We start from the raw sequence: 18,795 nt of genomic DNA, 5'->3' as shown, positions 1-18,795 counted from the left end.
ATAGACATAAGGGCAAAAGGGTAATTATGCACATAAGTATTATCATAGAAGGATTTGTCAGATCACATGACATTTTCGTGTCTTGGGTAGCAGTGATGTGTTGCTAGATATTGCTCACTGTTTATTATGTTAAATACGTGATTTAATATAATTGCCAACGTCGCGAAAACCTACAGGGTCACACACAAAGGATGGATTGATGAGAGATAGAGTAACTAAGGAATACCGTAAGGTACGGTGCCCTTAAGTGAATTATAGAACATCGTAAGGTACAGTGTACTTCAGTAGAATACGAAATATGATAAGGTACCATGTGCTTAAGTGATTTTGGGCATATTATAAGATATGGGCCAAATACACTTAAGTGGGCTTTTTAGCTTGAAGCTCACACAAGTGGTTCTATAAATAGAACCCTTGTGCAGAAGCATTCATAGCGGTTGCATTATTTTCATTTTCTCTCTCTCTCTCTCTCTCTCTCTCTCTCTCTCTCTCTCACTCAAAGCCTTCAATCGTACCAGCTAGCACTGAGATTAAAGGAATCCGTTCATGTGGACTGAGTAGAGATGTTGTCATCGTTCAACGTTCGTGATCTCTTCGTGGATCTGCATCAAAGGTTTTGATCGTCACAAGAGATCTGCACCAAAGGTTTCAATCGTCGCAAGAGGTAAATATTCTATCACTGATCATGACCATTCGTAAGGATCTCTAAAGGAGAAATTCCGCTGCGTTTTGGATCGCAATTCTCCTTCACATGTGGCATTCATGTGTGAAAAGAATCTCGAGATATAATTCAAGCGGCCGAGAAAACCTCTGACTTGCTTCTCAGTTTTGGGCGCAGACATCTCTTGTATTGCTTTGACCTTGGCAGGATCAACTTCAATGCCCTTCTCGCTGACAATAAAGCCCAACAACTTACCAGAACGAACACCAAATGTACACTTATTGGGATTCAAACGGAGTTTATACTTCCTCAAACACTGGAATAACTTCAATAAATGCTCAACATGTTCCTCTTCATCAATAGATTTAGCAATCATATCATCAACATAGACTTCGATCTCTTTATGCATCATATCATGAAAAAGAGTAGTCATTGCCCTCTGGTAAGTTGCACCAACATTCTTTAGACCGAAAGGCATCACTCTATAACAGAATGTTCCCCAGGGTGTAATGAACGTGTTCTTCTCTATATCTCCGGGTGCCATCTTGATCTGATTATAACCGGAAAATTCGTCCATAAACGAAAAGACTTTGAATTTAGTTGTATTGTCTACCAACATATCAATGTGTGGCAGAGGAAAATAATCTTTCGGACTGGCTTTATTCAAATCTATATAATCAACACACATACAAACTTTTCCATCCTTCTTCGAAACAGGCACAATATTGGCCACCCACTGCGGATACTCATCAGTAACAAGGAAACCGACATCAATCTGTTTTTACACTTCCTCTTTGATCTTCACTACCATATCAGGATGAGTTCTCCTTAATTTCTTCTTGACTGGTGGGCATTCTGGCTTCAACGACAATCTATGCTCCACAATCTCAGAATCCAAACCAGGCATGTCTTGATAGGACCAGGCAAACACATATGAATACTCTCGAAGAAGATCAATCAACCTATTCTTCACTTCTGGACATAGTTGAGACCCAATCTTGACTTCCTTCACATCATCTTCAGAACCCAAGTTGACTAACTCAATCAGCTCTTCGAACGGCTGAATGGCTTTTTCCTCGTGCTCAAGTAGACGAGATAATTCATCAGATATATCTTCATCACTTTCCTCGTCAGCCTCAAACACAGGGAATTCAAAATTTGGAGAAGGAGTAGGATCATTGTATTCAATGGGTTTAGAAACCAACCTGCATAATGATTTGATATTTTGATTTTAGAGAAGTGAATTATGACCAAATATTATGCAGATGGACAATTATTATTTATTGATTTATGTTTTTTGTGATTACCATTTTCCAGAAAAAGCGAAAAGTAAAAATAAAACATCATAGATGTGGATGAATAGAATTATATTTTATTGATGATCCTATTTGAAATGCCTAACAATGTTCACTTCTCCCTTAGGCATAGGAGAAGGATTTTCGAAAAAAAATAAAAGTAATTACTTAGATCGATGCATAATAATGGTAACATCAACAACAGTCTAATTGTTGTAAGCTTTTACATGCGTCACAAAATTGGTGCAATCTTCATCTTCATCGCCCTCGATCATGGAAGCTAAGTATTGTTCATTACCATGAATGAACCCTCCGCTACGGAAACTGGGTTGCACATCTTCATCTCTAACCACAGATGAACCTCGTTGGAATCCCAAACCAGCTCTGCTCTTGTTGTTTGCAACCTCTACCATCTGGCCCCACTGATCAGAACTACCATCTTCGTCAATCTTTTGCGCATCCTTGAATGAGGACATAGGTGCCCCAACTCTCTTTTCCTCAGCAATAGATAAGGCTTGGAACGGATTTCCAATATCATCCTCAGCTTCTACGTAAGAGAAAGACGACATGTGGCTTACCAATAAAGCCTTCTCCCCACCGACAATAACCAGCTTACCATTCTTGACAAACTTCAATTTCTGATGCATCGTTGAAGTAACGGCTCCTGCCTCATGTATTCATGGCCTTCCTAACAAGCATCTATAGGCCGGGTGGATATCCATTACTTGGAAAGTAATTTGGAAATCACTCGGACCTATCTTCACAGGAAGGTCCACTTCTCCAATCACAGTTTTACGAGAACCATCAAAAGCCTTGATGATCACGCCACCATATCTCATTGGAGCACCTTGATACGACAATCTTGACAAGGTTGATTTGGGAAGTACATTCAATGAAGAGCCAGTGTCGACCAACACATTCGACAGAGCATCCTCCTTGCAATTCATTGAAATGTGCAACGCTAGATTGTGATTTCTACCTTTCTCAGGAAGTTCCTCATCACAGAAGCTCAAATTGTTGCAGAAAGTGATGTTAGTCACAATATGATCAAACTGATCCATCGTAACATCATGCTCAACATACGCTTGCTCCAATACCTTTTGCAATGCTTCTTTGTGTGCTTCAGAGTTCATAAGCAGAGACATCACTGAAATCTTGGAAGGAGTTTTGAGCAACTGCTCCACCATACTGAATTCACTTTTCTTAATCAATCAGAGTACCTCATCATCATCACTAGGATTCAAACCGCTGGATTCACCAGACTGACACTTTAGTGCGCTAGTTTAATCTACTGTAGGCACATCCATCTTCTTACCAACTGAACAATCTTCTATATTCTTAGGGAACACCGGCCCAAAAACTCGACCACTATGGGTCACCTTTGTAACATCAGCTATGCTCACAACAGAACTAGTCGTAGGTAAAGGGACCTCTTGACCATTCTCTAACATGGTTGCATTGTACTGATAAGGAACAACTTTATCGGATGTATACGGGACTGGACCCGCTAACCGTATTACCAACGACAATACTGATTTGTTGCTGACACTATTACTGCTACTATTGTCAAATTGAATCACCACTTTCTCTGGTGTCTTGAACACATGAACTATTACATTCACATCGCCATCCACGTGACGGGACTGGAGAATTTGAATCATACCTTCATCCATCAATCTTTGGATGTCTCTCTTGACAACCATACAACCTCGGGGGTTGACACTGCAGATTACACAACCATCATGGTCATGCTCACAATCACTTACCAAACAGATATCCTTGTGCATCGTCACCAAGGACCTTCTAATAAAGCGAAAATCAAATACCTTGAACTCCCCAGGACAGCCATCCACCATATTGACAGAAGGGTTACCATGAGCAGGTAGTGGATTAGCTTTGACATTTGGCGCACGGTCCTCAAAGGACATCATCCCACTCTTTACCAACTTTTGGACTTCATACTTCAGGGGGTAGTAATTCTCGATATCATGGCTAGGAGCTCCTTGGTCAAAGGCACAACGAAGTTCTGGTTTGTACCACCAGGGAAGTGGTTCAGGAATTTGAGGCAGATTTCTTGGTTACAGAAGGTTCTTGAGAACCAGAGATGGATACAGTTCAGCACAAGTCATAGGAATTGGGTCAAAAGAGACCTTCTTCTTCTCAAAAGTTTGTGGTTATTAATGATTATTGGTATTGTTGTTGTTGTAGGTGTTTGTTCTTTGCGGTGGTTGCTGTTGACGTTGTTGTTGAACTGGTGTTGATTGATTGTTAGAAAATACAGATGATAATTGGTGATGGTGTTGACGGGGTTGTGGATTCCTTCTGGCATGAGGCCTCCTCTGCCTCCCAACAGATACTGCATTGGTCTCGTTCTCTTTCTTTCTGACAAACCCACTAACATACTTCTTGCTAGACGAAACCTCCTCTTTAGACAACCGTCCCTCTCGGACACCTTCTTCTAACCTCATCCCCATGTTTACCATTTCAGTAAAATCACTGGGGGCACTGGAAATCATGCGCTCATAGTAAAATAAGCTCAGGATCTTGAGAAATTTTTTGGTAATCTCCTTTTCTTCCAAAGGAGGAGTAATCTGAGCGGCAAGCTCTCTCCATCACTGAGCATACTCCTTAAATGTCCCTTTATCCTTCTGAGATAATGACCTCAATTGGTCCCTATCTGGCGCCATATCCACATTATATTTGTACTGCTTTACAAATGCTTCACCCAAATAATTGAACATGCGGGCACTCGCATTATCCAAACCCATATACCACCTCAGAGCGGCACCAGTCAGACTGTCTTGGAAATAATGAATCAGTAACTGGTCATTATCAGTTTGCGTTGACATTTTTCTAGCATACATGACGAGATGACTGAATGGATAAGTATTCCCCTTATACTTTTCAAAGTCAGGGACTTTGAACTTCATCGGGATTTTCACATTAGGAACCAAGCAAAGTTCTGCAGCACTCTTACCGAACAAATCCTTTCCCCTTAAGGTCTTCAACTCCTTTCGCAACTCAAGGAATTGGTCTTTCATTTCGTCCATATTCTCATAAACATCAGGGCCCTCAGACGGCTCAGAATGATAGATGATGTCCTCAACACGAGGCAGAGTGTGAACAACCGGTGGTGACACATACATGATCGGGCTAGATGCCGACATGGAAGCGAAAGTAGGCGCAAAACCTTGAAGCATGAAATTGGGCGGCATTCCTCACGGGAATCCGGCAGGCATGGCAGGCGCGAAGTGAGCAGCAGTAATAGGAATGGTATAGGTAGCAACCTCTGAAATGACTACCCTCTAAGGAGGAGGAGTTGCAGGCGTTGGAGACGATTGACTCTGAGCAACTAACACTGACTCCATCATGGCAGTCAGACGGGCAATCTCGTCCTTCAAGTCTCTGTTCTCTTGCTCTAGATGTTCTATAATTCTTTAGTGATTAACACAGGTATTGTATCGATGAGTCAGCTTGGCTGAAGCACAGAAGAAATACCAATAAGACATCTGGCGAAAGAGAAACCTGTATGCAAATGATGCATGAAATGCAATGCTTGATTGTTTTTATTTTCAAGGAACTTACTATTTTATTTGCAAATATATATATATATATATATATATATATATATATATATATATATATATATATATATATATATATATATATATATATATATATATATATATATATATATATATATATATATATATATATATATATATATATATATATATATATATATATATATATATATATATATATATATATATATATATATATATATAATAACAATTGCGCAATTTGATTGACCATAAAAATCTCTTTTATTTATATAATTGGAAGGATTACAGTGAGTACAATTTCAGAAACCAAAAAATACAAAATACAAGAGAAGAGGAGACTAGTCATCTTAAGGATCCCTAACAACAATATCAGAAGATCGGGTCGCAGGCGCGTACTTCCTTCAGATGCGCTGAATCTCTGACTCAAAAGAAGTCTTCATCTGAGTCTTCTCGAGGACAAACTGATCAATAATCTTCTTCCAAACAAAGGAAGGCTGAGGCATACTAGAGGAAGATGAAACCTCTCGTTCTCTCTGTCTCTTCACTACTTAGTCTTCAAGAAGCTCAATAAGTGCATCTTTGTCCTCAGACTCAAGCTGCAACTCTTCATGCTTTCTACTCAAAGCATGGAAACGCTCTTCCCACATATCCTTTTCTTGCTTCATCTTGGCGAGCGCGTCTTCCAACTCCTCTACATCCTGGTTAGGGAGAGTTAATGGCTCAACCACAACCATAGACATAGGTCTATCATAAGCATAAGGCATCTTCAACTCCAAAGCTCTCTTCTTCACCCAAAGAGTGTATGCTTCCAAAGCTACACAATTGCACGGACCAAGCTCGGATCTTCCTTTCCTATGCACATTATGCCAAGCATGCACCATCTTCTACTTCAAATGTTAGGGATCTTTACCCTCTTGATAGAAAAGACCTTCTAACAAAGTGTTGTTAGGTTTGTCTCTCAAGGGGAACCCAAGTTGACGACGAGCCAAAGCAGGGTTGTAGTTGATTCCTCCTTGTGTACCAATAAGAGGTACATTAGAGAATTCACCATAATAATAAATAATCTCCAAACTACTCAATGAAGAATCATACCAAACTATATCATCATTAGTGAGAGACATGAGTCTCTGGGGCCACCTTAGACATTGTTTGTTCTCCATAAAAGTAGGCGTCTGAGGCAAGTGTGAAATAAACCACTTGTACAGAAGAGGAACACAGCATGCAATAGTTCCACCACCTTTAGAATTCCTAAGATGCAAAGAGAAGTACATATTACCCAATAGAGTAGGCACAAGATTCCCAATCAAGAAGATTCTAATGGCGTTAACATCAATAAAACCGTCAATGTTAGGGAACAAAGCTAAACCATAGATGAGCAACACAAAGATAGCTTCAAAATCATCCACACTACCGACTTGAGCAAAGGTAGTAGCTTCCTTGATGAGGAACTCAGAAGTCAATCCAAATAATCCTCCTTTCTTCACCCAATGAGCCTCTATCTCAGACTTCTTCAGATGAAGAGCTTCAGATATAAGATGAGATCTGAGAATCTCTTCCAATCCACTAAAAGGCACTCTGCTAGAAACAGGTATTCCCAAGAGATGGGCATACTCCTCCAACATAGGCACCAGCTGATAATCAGGAAAAGTGAAGCAATGGTAGAGAGGGTCATAAAACTGAACCAACACACGTAAGAGTCCTTCAACCACATCAGTAGACAAGATAGACAGAAGCTTCCCATGACGTTGCTTGAAGTCCAATAGATTTAATACAAAAGATGATAGCTTCCTTAACTCTTTCAAGTCCAGACATCTGAATCTGTACCTTTTAGTGTTCCTTCGTCCATAATCCATGGTCTGAAAATATTTGCAAATAAGACCTCAGTTCCTTGAAATTTTTTCTGTTGTGGTGAATGTTATGATGCGCATGAATGCATGAATGCAACAATCACAAATAAGGGATCACACACAAGGCAAACACACAGAGGTCAAGGGATAAATCAAGTCATTGTCAAGATCAATCATCCATTTTGGTGGATTATGGCTATCACCTCATCAACACCCAAGTTCCATTGATATTGACAAGACTTGATTGGATCAACCAAGAATCAAGGGTTTGTTGTAAGTCACGAGCATGGAGTCTGGGTAAGAACCATCCCAAAGGAATGAACTAAGGATAAAAACCTGTAGATCATGTTCTAAAAAGTTCTCAAAGTCTTGATTCCATCTATCGGATATTACAGGTTAGAATGACTGACTCATCAACACATGATATTCTCAAGAGAAACTCGTCTGAGTGTAGTATCGTGTAACAACTGTTATCAAGTCTACACTTGAACAGCCTCCGCACTACGTCCTAAATAGGCCAAGAGGGGTTAAATGTTCTACGGTCCTTAGCTTCTCGGACCTCCAAATCAGAGAAAGTAATGCCTAACCACAAATAACTTGTGTGACATTCATAACTCAAAAAGGGTCTCCACTGAGTAGATGGGTCTCAAGCCAACTTGTTAAGGACTACTCCACACAAGTCGAACATGACTATACCATCCTACTATCTTAATTGCACTCAAGTTTGGGTTAGAACTTATCTCACCACTCAGAGATCACCAAGCACAACAAGTAGATTATATCATACAAACAAAGATACATACATCAAATATACAAATATATACACATAAAAAGTAGGCTAAACCCACTGGAGACAACTCCCTAGCAGAGTCGCCACTTAATTTCTGTAGCGATAAATTCATGACCATCAACCTATGGATAAGCTAGACGTCAATTAAACCAGAGTCGCCACTGCGCTTTTATTATTTCCAAGGGAAAAGGGAAAAGTACGAACAAAACCCAGACATAAGAAGTTTTCAAATCAAAACTAATAAAATGTCAGAGATTACAGGTAAGGGGGTTGGTTACACAGAGGGAATGTGTTAGCATCCAAAGTGTCATAGGTACTCCTAGGGAGCCCTTTTTTGTGTGCATATGTATTTTTATACAAAATATGTTTGCAATAAATAGAGTAGAGAGATGAGAAAAGAATTCATTAATTATATTTTTGTGTTTGACAAGACCTTCGGACTTGTGCCTACGTACCAACATAAAATGAGGGATTAAAACCTCGTAGTTCGTGGTAACAATTTCAAAATTAGTGCATTACTTTTAACAAAAATTTAAGTTTAACAAAGACACAAGAGGCCTAAAAAATGGTTTGAATGAGTGTTAGTTCTTTTTGGCTTTTGAAATTTTAAGTCAAGTATGATTAAGTTCATTTACAAGTTTGATTAAGAAAAAAGTTTTAAAATGCAATGGCATAAGGCCAAAGTTTCTAATTTGCAAAATGGTCTAAGTTAGAAAACAAACACAATAAAAGAAGATTTTAAAAGGAGGGAGAGATTTGAAATTAAAGAAATAGGGGAGGAGATGAAGAGACTAATCTTAAGTACAAATTTAAAAGTTAAGAGTTGAAAAGATCTGACAAATGGGCTGCAATCCAATAGACAAAAATGTCATATAGAAACCCAAATTTCCCTTGGACTTTAGAATCAAGCAATATCAACATGCAAATAGCAAGATAAAAAGCAAGACATCAAATAAAGATAGCCACATCCAAGCTTAGCAACTTCATGATCTTCTTCATAATTTCCCATGCATCAGATGAACTCAAAGATAGGCACTAGGCACAGGTTCAAAGTAACAACTCCAAAAGACCGTGTAGCAGATGAATTCAGATGGGATTACAATACTTGCTTCAGATGAATTTTCAATTCACAAGCACTTGGTTCCATGAAAGTTGGCATTGGCCAAGTCCTTTTTTGCATAGGGAATGTTGCCTAATTCTAAGTTCAATGTATCATAGCAAACCAACAATCCACACAAAATGTCTTTTAGGGTTTTTGTTGTTATTATGTACATTAAGGTCAAAAGACCACAAACACAAACAAGTATATACAAACACAATATAAACACAAGATATGGCTCAAATGAGCAAAGTGAAAATGACATTAAACTAAACAAGTTAAATGGTATGAATAATGGCAAATGAATAAAGGCTCAAAATTAAAATGCATAAAAGTAAATGACTTGAAATTAAATGTTAGTTGTTAGTTGATTAGAAGTTAGTATTTATTTTGCTTTTGTTTTGTTTAAGTCATTCTTTGGAGAACACTCAACCCACTTGTCATAAGCATGGATCCTTGAACCAAGACATCTTCCAAAGGAAGGAAAAAAGGCCAAGTTTCCACACAATACTATGAAAGAGGGGAGACTTACAATCTCACTTACTAGAATGATATGCCTTTTGTGTCAACAATTTAGTGCTATGTTAAGCAATCGTAATTGGACTTATGTAGAAGTCACAACTATTTGAGGTCGGGAAATAGAAATTTTAGTGTTAATGCATGTTACAGACATGGTATTATGAACTCATGTTGATTTACAATCAACTAGCCTTAGGATGTAGAGATATCATAGGTCTATGACATGAATGAAGAGAGAATGGGATCAAGATGAAGAGGAAGGGGAAATGGAATCAACACAAATTGGTCAAAGGAGGATTTTTATCAAATTAAAATCATTCATTCATTTTGGGAGATGAAATGTACATTTCATCAATCCCCTAAATCCAATTATTTTAACCCAACAAAGTCAAATCAACCTTGACCAAGGCCCAACAACACAAGTCAAACTCAACAAGTCAATACCAAATGCTCAACATAATTTATTTTGCAATTAAACAATTAAAATCAATTAAATAATGCATTAAATTAAATTATGGTTTCTCAAATTCCTAAAACCTCATCAAAATACCAAAGAAATGGTCATGAGATTTATCATAGGTCCAACAAGGTCAAAGGACCTTAGAGAAAAAATTTCATCATTTTTGGAAACTTAAAAGAATTTTTAAACAATTAAAAATATTCACAAAATCAATTAAATCATGAAAAATATTAATAATGATCCAAAAAATAATTTTAATTCAGAAAAAGAAAGAGGATTTTATTTTAAATTTTTTTGGTGAAACTCTCATATTTTTTGGATTAATATTAAAATTAATATAAATTAATGAAAATAAACCAAATAAAAGAAAAAAAAATAGAAAATAGAAAAAACGTGGACCACTTGATCTCCCTCATTAATTGAGGTGGAAGATCAAGTGGCTGCCAGCGCAGTTTCCACCATAGTCACGAGTCAATGCGTAACACAAGTGGTAATCCAAACTAACACGCGAGATTAGATCATTTCAAATGGATCATGTGGCTCTGATGACTGCCAACTCACCATCGGAGCCAAAGCTCCGGTCTCCTTCTCTGGTGAGCTTCACCGGACTGGTTCAGTCACAACCATCACCAAAATTAAAAATAAGGACATGAATTTAAAGTAAAAATGCCACTGAGCTCGAATCTGGCCTCAATTTATCCTAACTCGAAGCATATTGAGAGATACAAGGAGTTGAAATTTGAGGTGCACAATCTGAGTTGCTTCGATTTGACCTCAAAGCAACTCAATCTTGTTGCCTACATTGGTAGGACTTCAGACAACCAAGAATCCAAGAGAATTATGGAGAATTTAGTGAGAATCGAAGAGATGAAAATTTCTAGAAAATACTTTCAATGTAGGTCTGAATTCGATTGATCTTGCTCTTGCTTGTGCTTGATCTTGCTCAGAACACTTGGAGGAGTAGGATTAAATGATCAAAAGGTTCGGGATCCTTGGAGATTTGAATCTCAAAACAGTGAGATTCAAACTCAACTTCCAATGGAAATTCTCAAGATTATCCTCTGAAATGAAAGGGTTTCAAGGTTTGGAAGCAAAGCTGGCGCACATGGTCCTCAATTCTGATGCATATAGCCTCTATTTATAGTCAAATGGTTTGATATTTGCACACTTGAAATGGAATTCCAAAAATAGCAATGTGCAATGCATGAGTCCATGGGCATGTCCATGCTCATGAAATCACTTATTCTGATCCATAATTAAGTACAAGCAATGTTGAGATCATGCTAGAATGCAAGGCAAAGGTGTATGGAAGTTTCAAGTTCAATCTTGCCAGATGATAATCCAATGTTCAAGCCATGTGCAGCCCATTCAAATCTTGTCCAAAATGGATGAAATTAGACTTTTTGGAAAGGTTAGATCAAGAGGAACAACTTTCATGTTGGGAACTTTTTCATTTGAAGCTTGGATCGTGATGAATTTTAAGGTGGAAGTTGGTAAAATCAAACATGTCAAAAAAAATTCTAAGTGTCAACCCATATGTTCACTTATTCCACATTGGATAACTTTTTGTGTGTGCTTCAAATGAAAAACGTTCCTTCATAAAAGTTGTATATCTATCAAAGTAATTCAAAATGGTCATAATTTTGACCTCATTTGGATTTAATATGAAGGAGTTATTCATTTTTGAAGTTGAGGAAAATCACTTGTTCAATGGCATTGGTCCAAAATGGCCTATAATGTATCCTCATATCACATGCACATAAAAGTTGAATTAGCTATTCATCCAAACATAAAAGTTGAAGTAGACATACTGAATTTGATTGTGCAACTTATAAATCTTTCATCTCATAAAAATTGAGCAAGTTATGGCCTTGGGAAGTTGTCCTCCAAATTAGGATTTAGACAAAATGACCTATAATCTTTCACCATAAAAAATAACTTTCCAAGAAAAACTAGCTCTAGACCTAAACATGAAAGTTGTTTGGAATGTCATTTATAGTAACTTTTATCTTGGAATAATTTTCATATGACAAACATTGTAGGAGATAGGCTCTAGGGAATCCAATTTTGATCAGATGAATTCCTCTGGTCAACCACCATCAACCAACTTGCTAACTTGCAATTCTCTTGACTTTTGGGACCCATGGAAGATCATATATGCATAATATAATGAAATTTGAAGTATCCCTTGAAATATTTGATCAATTGTTGAAGAAGCTTGTTGAAGAAGTTACACAAGATACCCAAATGAACTAGGGTTTCCAAGGCAAACCAATTACAAACTCTTGATGAATTCTTGATCAAAATAACATGTTAAGCTCATGGGGATTCATATATGATGTCTAGATCCATAGTAAACCACTTATTAATTGAGCTCCTTGCAATGAGGGTCTTAAACCCTAGATGTGAGCTTGATGAATCAAAGGTGAGCACATGCCCTGTCTACAAAAGAATTAGTGCATACAAAGACATATTTTTGGTATTTTGGTTAGTAAAGATGATAAAATAAAAAGTATGATATAATTAAATGATGCTTGGTGATCTCTCCCAATGCAAACCCAATGAATAAGGGGTAAAGAGGATGCGAAGATGTGATCCTAATGCCAATGCATATGATGAGATAGCATGAGGGATCTTAGGGTCAAAATTGGGGTCTTACGGTTACGAATTCTTAATATAAAAAACCCCAAAACTTATTTACAAAATCATTATCAATACGATAAACCGTAACATTGTGTGATTCTAAGAAAACATTAAACCTAAACATGGAACTTTAAACAAAATGTAGAGAGAGAGAGAGAGAGAGAGACTCCAAGCAAAATATATATATATATATATATAGAGAGAGAGAGAGAGAGAATATAATACGCCATATGTATAGTGGTTCAACAATTTATCGTCGCTATGCCTACTCCACTCTCCAATGGTTTCCCATGGAAAGTTTGTTGGTATTCCACTATGATTTTGACAAATTTATATAGAGTTGTGTAGTACAATCACAATTCGAATAATTTTGAAAATATAGATCTTCAATATGAATCCTCTTTGACTTGTACATAGTTTTTGACAATGATATCTTGTGAAATATTGACTCGACTTTGACTTAAATATTCTGACTCCAAGAATGTTGCTCCAAGCCTTTGTTTTGCAGTGATCTTTACTCGATCCTACTGGTCTCCTGAGCCTTGGGCTATCTGAAAATGATAAAAAAAAACCCAATTTTGTTTGTATGCTTCCATAAATCTCTAAAAAAGTAATCTTAGAGAAAAGAACTTCCTTGTTTTCCATTGGATTTGTCGATTCTAGTCTCAACCACACACCGAGATGTAAACCCCTAAAATTCTCAAGAAATCTTCATAAAACATTAGTTACAAGAAATATCCCCCTCATAGATTATTTGGCTAGGACTATAATCAAACAATTTGATTTATGCATGCGTAAAAATAGATTAAGAACTCAACATAAAGTGCACAATCAAGCAATGAGACTAAATAACAACGGAATAAACCAAAAACTAAACTGATAATCAACAAAACATAAACGGGTAAACCTATGAGGTAGAGGAAACTTCACCCCGTGCCTCAAGAGCATGTCTCCTTCATAAAAACTTATATGGTTATCATCGACACCATTGAATCCTTAAAGTGCAAGCTAATATTTAGCACGTTTAAGGACTTTGTACTAAAATGGTACATGAACTTGCCACACATGTCGGGTACTAGTTTCAGGACTCGGTGAAGAAATTAATCCACTTATTTCTGTAAGCAAACACCAAAAGGTATTAACCATAAGCCCATTCAATGACTTTCAGGGGTCCCCTGGGTCGTTGAGGGAGTATCTCACCCATTTTAATAAAGAAACCATTAAAGCTATACATCTAAACCAAGAAATGTTCGTAAGGACATTCTAGAATGGCTTAAGGGCCGGAAACTTCAATGAGTCTCTTGCCTAGAGTCTGGAGGATTCCATGGAAGAAATCATTATGTGGGTAAAATGTTATATCAAGGGAAAAGAGATTAACACAGATAAAAAGGTGAGGGAGATTATGGAACAAACATCCAATACTCATTATGAATCATAACAACAATGCAGGAGTCACTAAATCTCGCCTATAAGAGATTAGGCTACCTCGAAATGAAGTGTGAGACCCACTAAGAACTTTACATCACTCAAGACTCACCGGGAACATATATGGTATAAAGTCTTCCAAACTCATGACATTCCGCCTCAATCGGCCCCCGAGTCTGAAATTATGGGGTTTGATCCTTGTAGATGGTGCAAGTATCATAAGGTGAAGGGTATGGATAATTTCTTGTACATGGAGTATTTCTACCATTTAAAGAAGGATATTAAGAATCTCGTTCAAGAGGGTCATCTAAGGAAGTACGTATGGGGAGGCTCCCACCAATCAAGAGGCATATCCAAATCTCAAGGGAGAGAGCCCCTAGAAATCCCAAGATTCAGAAAGGGCAAGGAATAGGGGGGAGAGAGAAATACTATATGGTCTTCCGCACTCACAATACCATATCTTAAAGGTTTTCTAGGAATGGTGAACTCATATCCTTCCCAAGAAGATACGCCTAATAAATAATATTCTTCCTCAATTCTAAATTTGGCTAAAAAAATGCTCAAGAACCTGAGATCACTTTCTATGATAAGGACGTCGTCGAGATTCATCCCCATGACAATTATCCCATGGTCATAACAGTATGGTAAAATAATTGGAAGATCAAATGAATGTTGATTGATCATGGGGGTTCTGTAGATATTCTCTATTGGGTCACATTCGAAAGGCTTAAGTTGAATCCATATGAGCTTCAGGTGTTCCAAGGTTCACTAGTCGGCTTCTTGGGCGAGCGTGTATAAGTGAAGGGCTACTTCACCCTCAAGATGGTTTTTGGGCCAAATGAAAATGAAAAAATAGTCAAAGTCGGGTACATTGTAATATACACCCATTCCTCATATAATATAATCATAGGTGGGTATGCCTTCAACCTATTAGGAGTCTCCCAATCAACCTTGTATCTATGCATGAAGTATTCATTACTAGACGAACGAATTTGAGTGGTCCAAGGAGACCAAGCGACTTCTCGAAGGTGTTATCATGACAATCTAAGAGAAAGGAGGGCAAGAATGGCTGTAATTATTTCTCGGTCACCAGGCATACAAGAAGTGAACTTCGTGGACCTTAGCTCTATAGTAGAACCCATTAAGGAAAGACACACACCTACTAAAGGTCTAAAGGAGGTCTAGGCTAAACCTCAGGAGGTTTGCGCTACCAAGTAAGACATTTTCGCAACATGGGAGGAGTTAGCCACCTTATTTATAAAGAACGTGGATTTGTAAGGTAAGAACATCAAACCTCATATAAGGAATTTAAGCTTAATAACTTGATGTATTAGGTTAACTAGTTATTTTGATGTTCGTGATTATTAAGGTGAGGACTTTGATCCCGTAATTTGTATGAACATTCTTCCAAGACGGATTTTAATTTAAGGGGTAACACTATTTTCCCCTGTAAAGGTGTGGTTTTTTAATGACGCATCATATCTTCTTGAATATTTGACCTTTGCAAGACGTGTAATAAAATTTATGTTGGACATTCAATGAAAGATCCTTTCCTCCTTAAGAGTAAATTTTACGTTGGACCTTCAATGAGGGATCCTTGTTGTCCTAAATGGAAATTTTATCCTCGAACCTTCAATGTAGGTTCCTTTCCCAATAGCGGGGTTAACCTCTAGGCGCCGACATATAATCTCGAATGCCCTTATGAAGCCATAACCATTAGGTTAATGGTCATGAGAACCTCTAATTCAAAATTGGTGAAAGGTATGAGCACCCCAAGGTCGTGAAAGAGTGAAAAATACATGTAAATATAGAACCACATAGGGTGTCACTCACATCAAACATATCCTGCTCCGTAACACATGTTGCATTATTTCACATAAAATCTGTCATCGCATGTTGTCCTTCACTTAGGGTATCATCGCAGCAGAATCATCATTAACCAATTATTAAAGGTATAACATCTCATGACATTTAGTCTCAAATTTTAACTTTAATAACATAAATAAAAGGAGTTATATCAATTAACTTGAACGAATTAGTCAAAATCTCCACAAAATAAAAATGGTATTTAACTTCAACATAAACAATGTAGTAAGTAAAACAAGCATTTCCAACCCGATTTTACATAATCAGATCAAGACACCACTAATCAAAACGATAAACTCAGCTAGATCTACTCCTAAGTATCTGCACAATGTCCATGTAAAGGAAACATTCAAATAGAAGGGGTGAGAAATACATTCAAATAATTAATAGTACATAAATAATTAAAGTAGTTCACTACATACAGATTCATATAGAAATAAATCACACACCATATCCATAAGTGTTCATAACTCACCCACATCCCCATATGCATCTATCCATGCAATGCAACTCACAACACATTAATGACTTGTATGCATGCGGTACCGACCTCAATAATGGTTCTCATTATGAATCAGGTTCCATATTCTGAACCCATGAGCCCCACACCGAGTTCCAAGCTCCACACCGGGCTTGGGACAGTTACAAGTCCCCTCACCGAGGCCCGTAGCCCACCTCTTTCACTAACAACAACAATATAAGATGCATGAATGAATCAATGTGTCATCACAATAACTCAACAACAATTAATGGTATCACATCGAACCATATGATTCATGTACAACAACCACATGGTAGTGTCCACATCGAAACTGCATATCTCAACTCAACATGTTATCATTATATGTATAATAATTCATCTCATAATCACAAAAACATTATCAGAACAATTAAAACAATTCATTAACCAAACATATGACAAAACCTCACCAAAACAATAGGTATATGAATAATACTTAAACAATTCACTTGTCTTTATCATGTTATAGCTCTGAGTATCAACTTCCTGACACCTTAAGTAGCACGTCAATTGGACACACGGTTAAAAAGTTATGAGGTAAAACGTCAAAGCATGTCATAGTTCAAAATACAAAATTTTCCAAAACTGACACAGTAACAACCGATTTTCACTCTGCTACAATCGAAAATTTTCACTTTTCACACACTGTCAATCAATTGTACTGCTATGTCAATCGATTGACACCCTTAAATTTTCTAAAAATTAAACTGCTTCAATTGATTGCTTCCCCTTGTCAATCAATTGACATTCATCAGATTTTCAAAAAAAATAGATTTCTCTACTATGAGTAATTCTTTAAACCCAACCCTAAATCACCAAATCAGTTCCAAATTAATTCCTTCGAAACACCTAAAATCACATTCTACCAACACTAGTGCATCAAACATCATCTAATCGACATAAACTACAATTTTTCTGATGAATTCATTACTCAAAATCATACCTTGAAACACCCAAAATCACCATTGATTCAATAACACAATAACAACATATCAATACACACAATTGAAATCAAACATGGCATATGAAAGTAGAATCTTTAACATAAAATCATTAACATTCATCATGAATTAAGGATAAACAAACCCTATTGGAGGTGAAGGGAACCTCTCTACCCATTCATGATTTAGCACCCATAGATGAACAATTCTCCCCCCCCCCCCACTTACCTGATTATTCCAACAAAGATGATAGATTCCTTGAACTTTTTCTCCTAATCCCTCATTCTCCTTTCTCTTTCCATTTCCCTTCTTTTCTCTCTTCCAAGTTTTCATGTAATATGTAAGCAGACTATTTCTCTGCCTCTCTCCTATTTTTAATAACCTTATTCCTCCCAATTATGATTTCTCTCTATTACCCCCAACTTATCCTTACAAATTACTAACTTACCCTTATTTCCTCTAAACATCCTTATTTTCATTATCATTTTAATTTTCTAATACACCACCTAATTATTTTAATTGACTCAACCCATCAATAATTTAAAGCACACAAAAATACACATAATTCACAAATATTTCGATTAAAAAATGAAAATGGGGTGTTACAACATGATTTCTAGTGGAGGTATTATTGTGGATCCATCGAAGATCAATGTTGTGTTGCAATGGAAGACTTTGAAGTCTGTTACTAAGATAAGAAGTTTTCTTGGGTTAGCTGGTTACTACATAAGGTTTATCAAAGGCTTTTTAAAGTTGGCATTGCCTTTGACTCAGTTAACTCGAAAAGGTCAAGCCTATGTTTGGAGTGTTCAGTGTGATGAGAGCTTTCAAGAGCTAAAGAAGAGGTTGACGTCTGCTCTAGTTTTGGTTTTGCCGAGTCCAAGTGAATCCTTTGTTGTGTATTGAGATGTTTCGAAGATGGGTTTGGGTGGTGTATTGATGCAGAATGGCATGGTTATGGATTATGCTTCTAGTAAGTTCAGGGTCCCTGAGAGGAATTACCCTACACATGATCTGGAATTAGCAATCGTGGTGTCCGTATTGAAAATTTGGAGACATTATCTGTTTGGTTCTAGATATGAGGTGTTTAGTAATCACAAGAGTTTAAAGTATCTCTTTAACCAGAAGGAGCTGAACATTATACAAAAGACATGGCTCGAGTT

At 37.1% G+C, this 18,795-nt stretch overlaps 1 protein-coding gene across 1 annotated transcript; it reads left to right on the top strand.

Annotated features, from left to right (window-relative positions):
- The first annotated feature begins 18,226 nt into the window (after positions 1-18,226).
- On the top strand, positions 18,227-18,538 carry LOC127130983 (uncharacterized mitochondrial protein AtMg00860-like). Its single transcript, XM_051059932.1, has one exon. The coding sequence runs from the start codon at positions 18,227-18,229 to the stop codon at positions 18,536-18,538; it is 312 nt and encodes a 103-aa protein (XP_050915889.1).
- Positions 18,539-18,795: the final 257 nt, after the last annotated feature.

Source organism: Lathyrus oleraceus, chromosome 3 (assembly GCF_024323335.1).
Source record: "Lathyrus oleraceus cultivar Zhongwan6 chromosome 3, CAAS_Psat_ZW6_1.0, whole genome shotgun sequence".
Lineage (NCBI taxonomy): Eukaryota > Viridiplantae > Streptophyta > Magnoliopsida > Fabales > Fabaceae > Lathyrus > Lathyrus oleraceus.
Note: the sequence above shows the minus strand (reverse complement) of the source record. Positions and strands in the feature narration are given on the sequence as shown.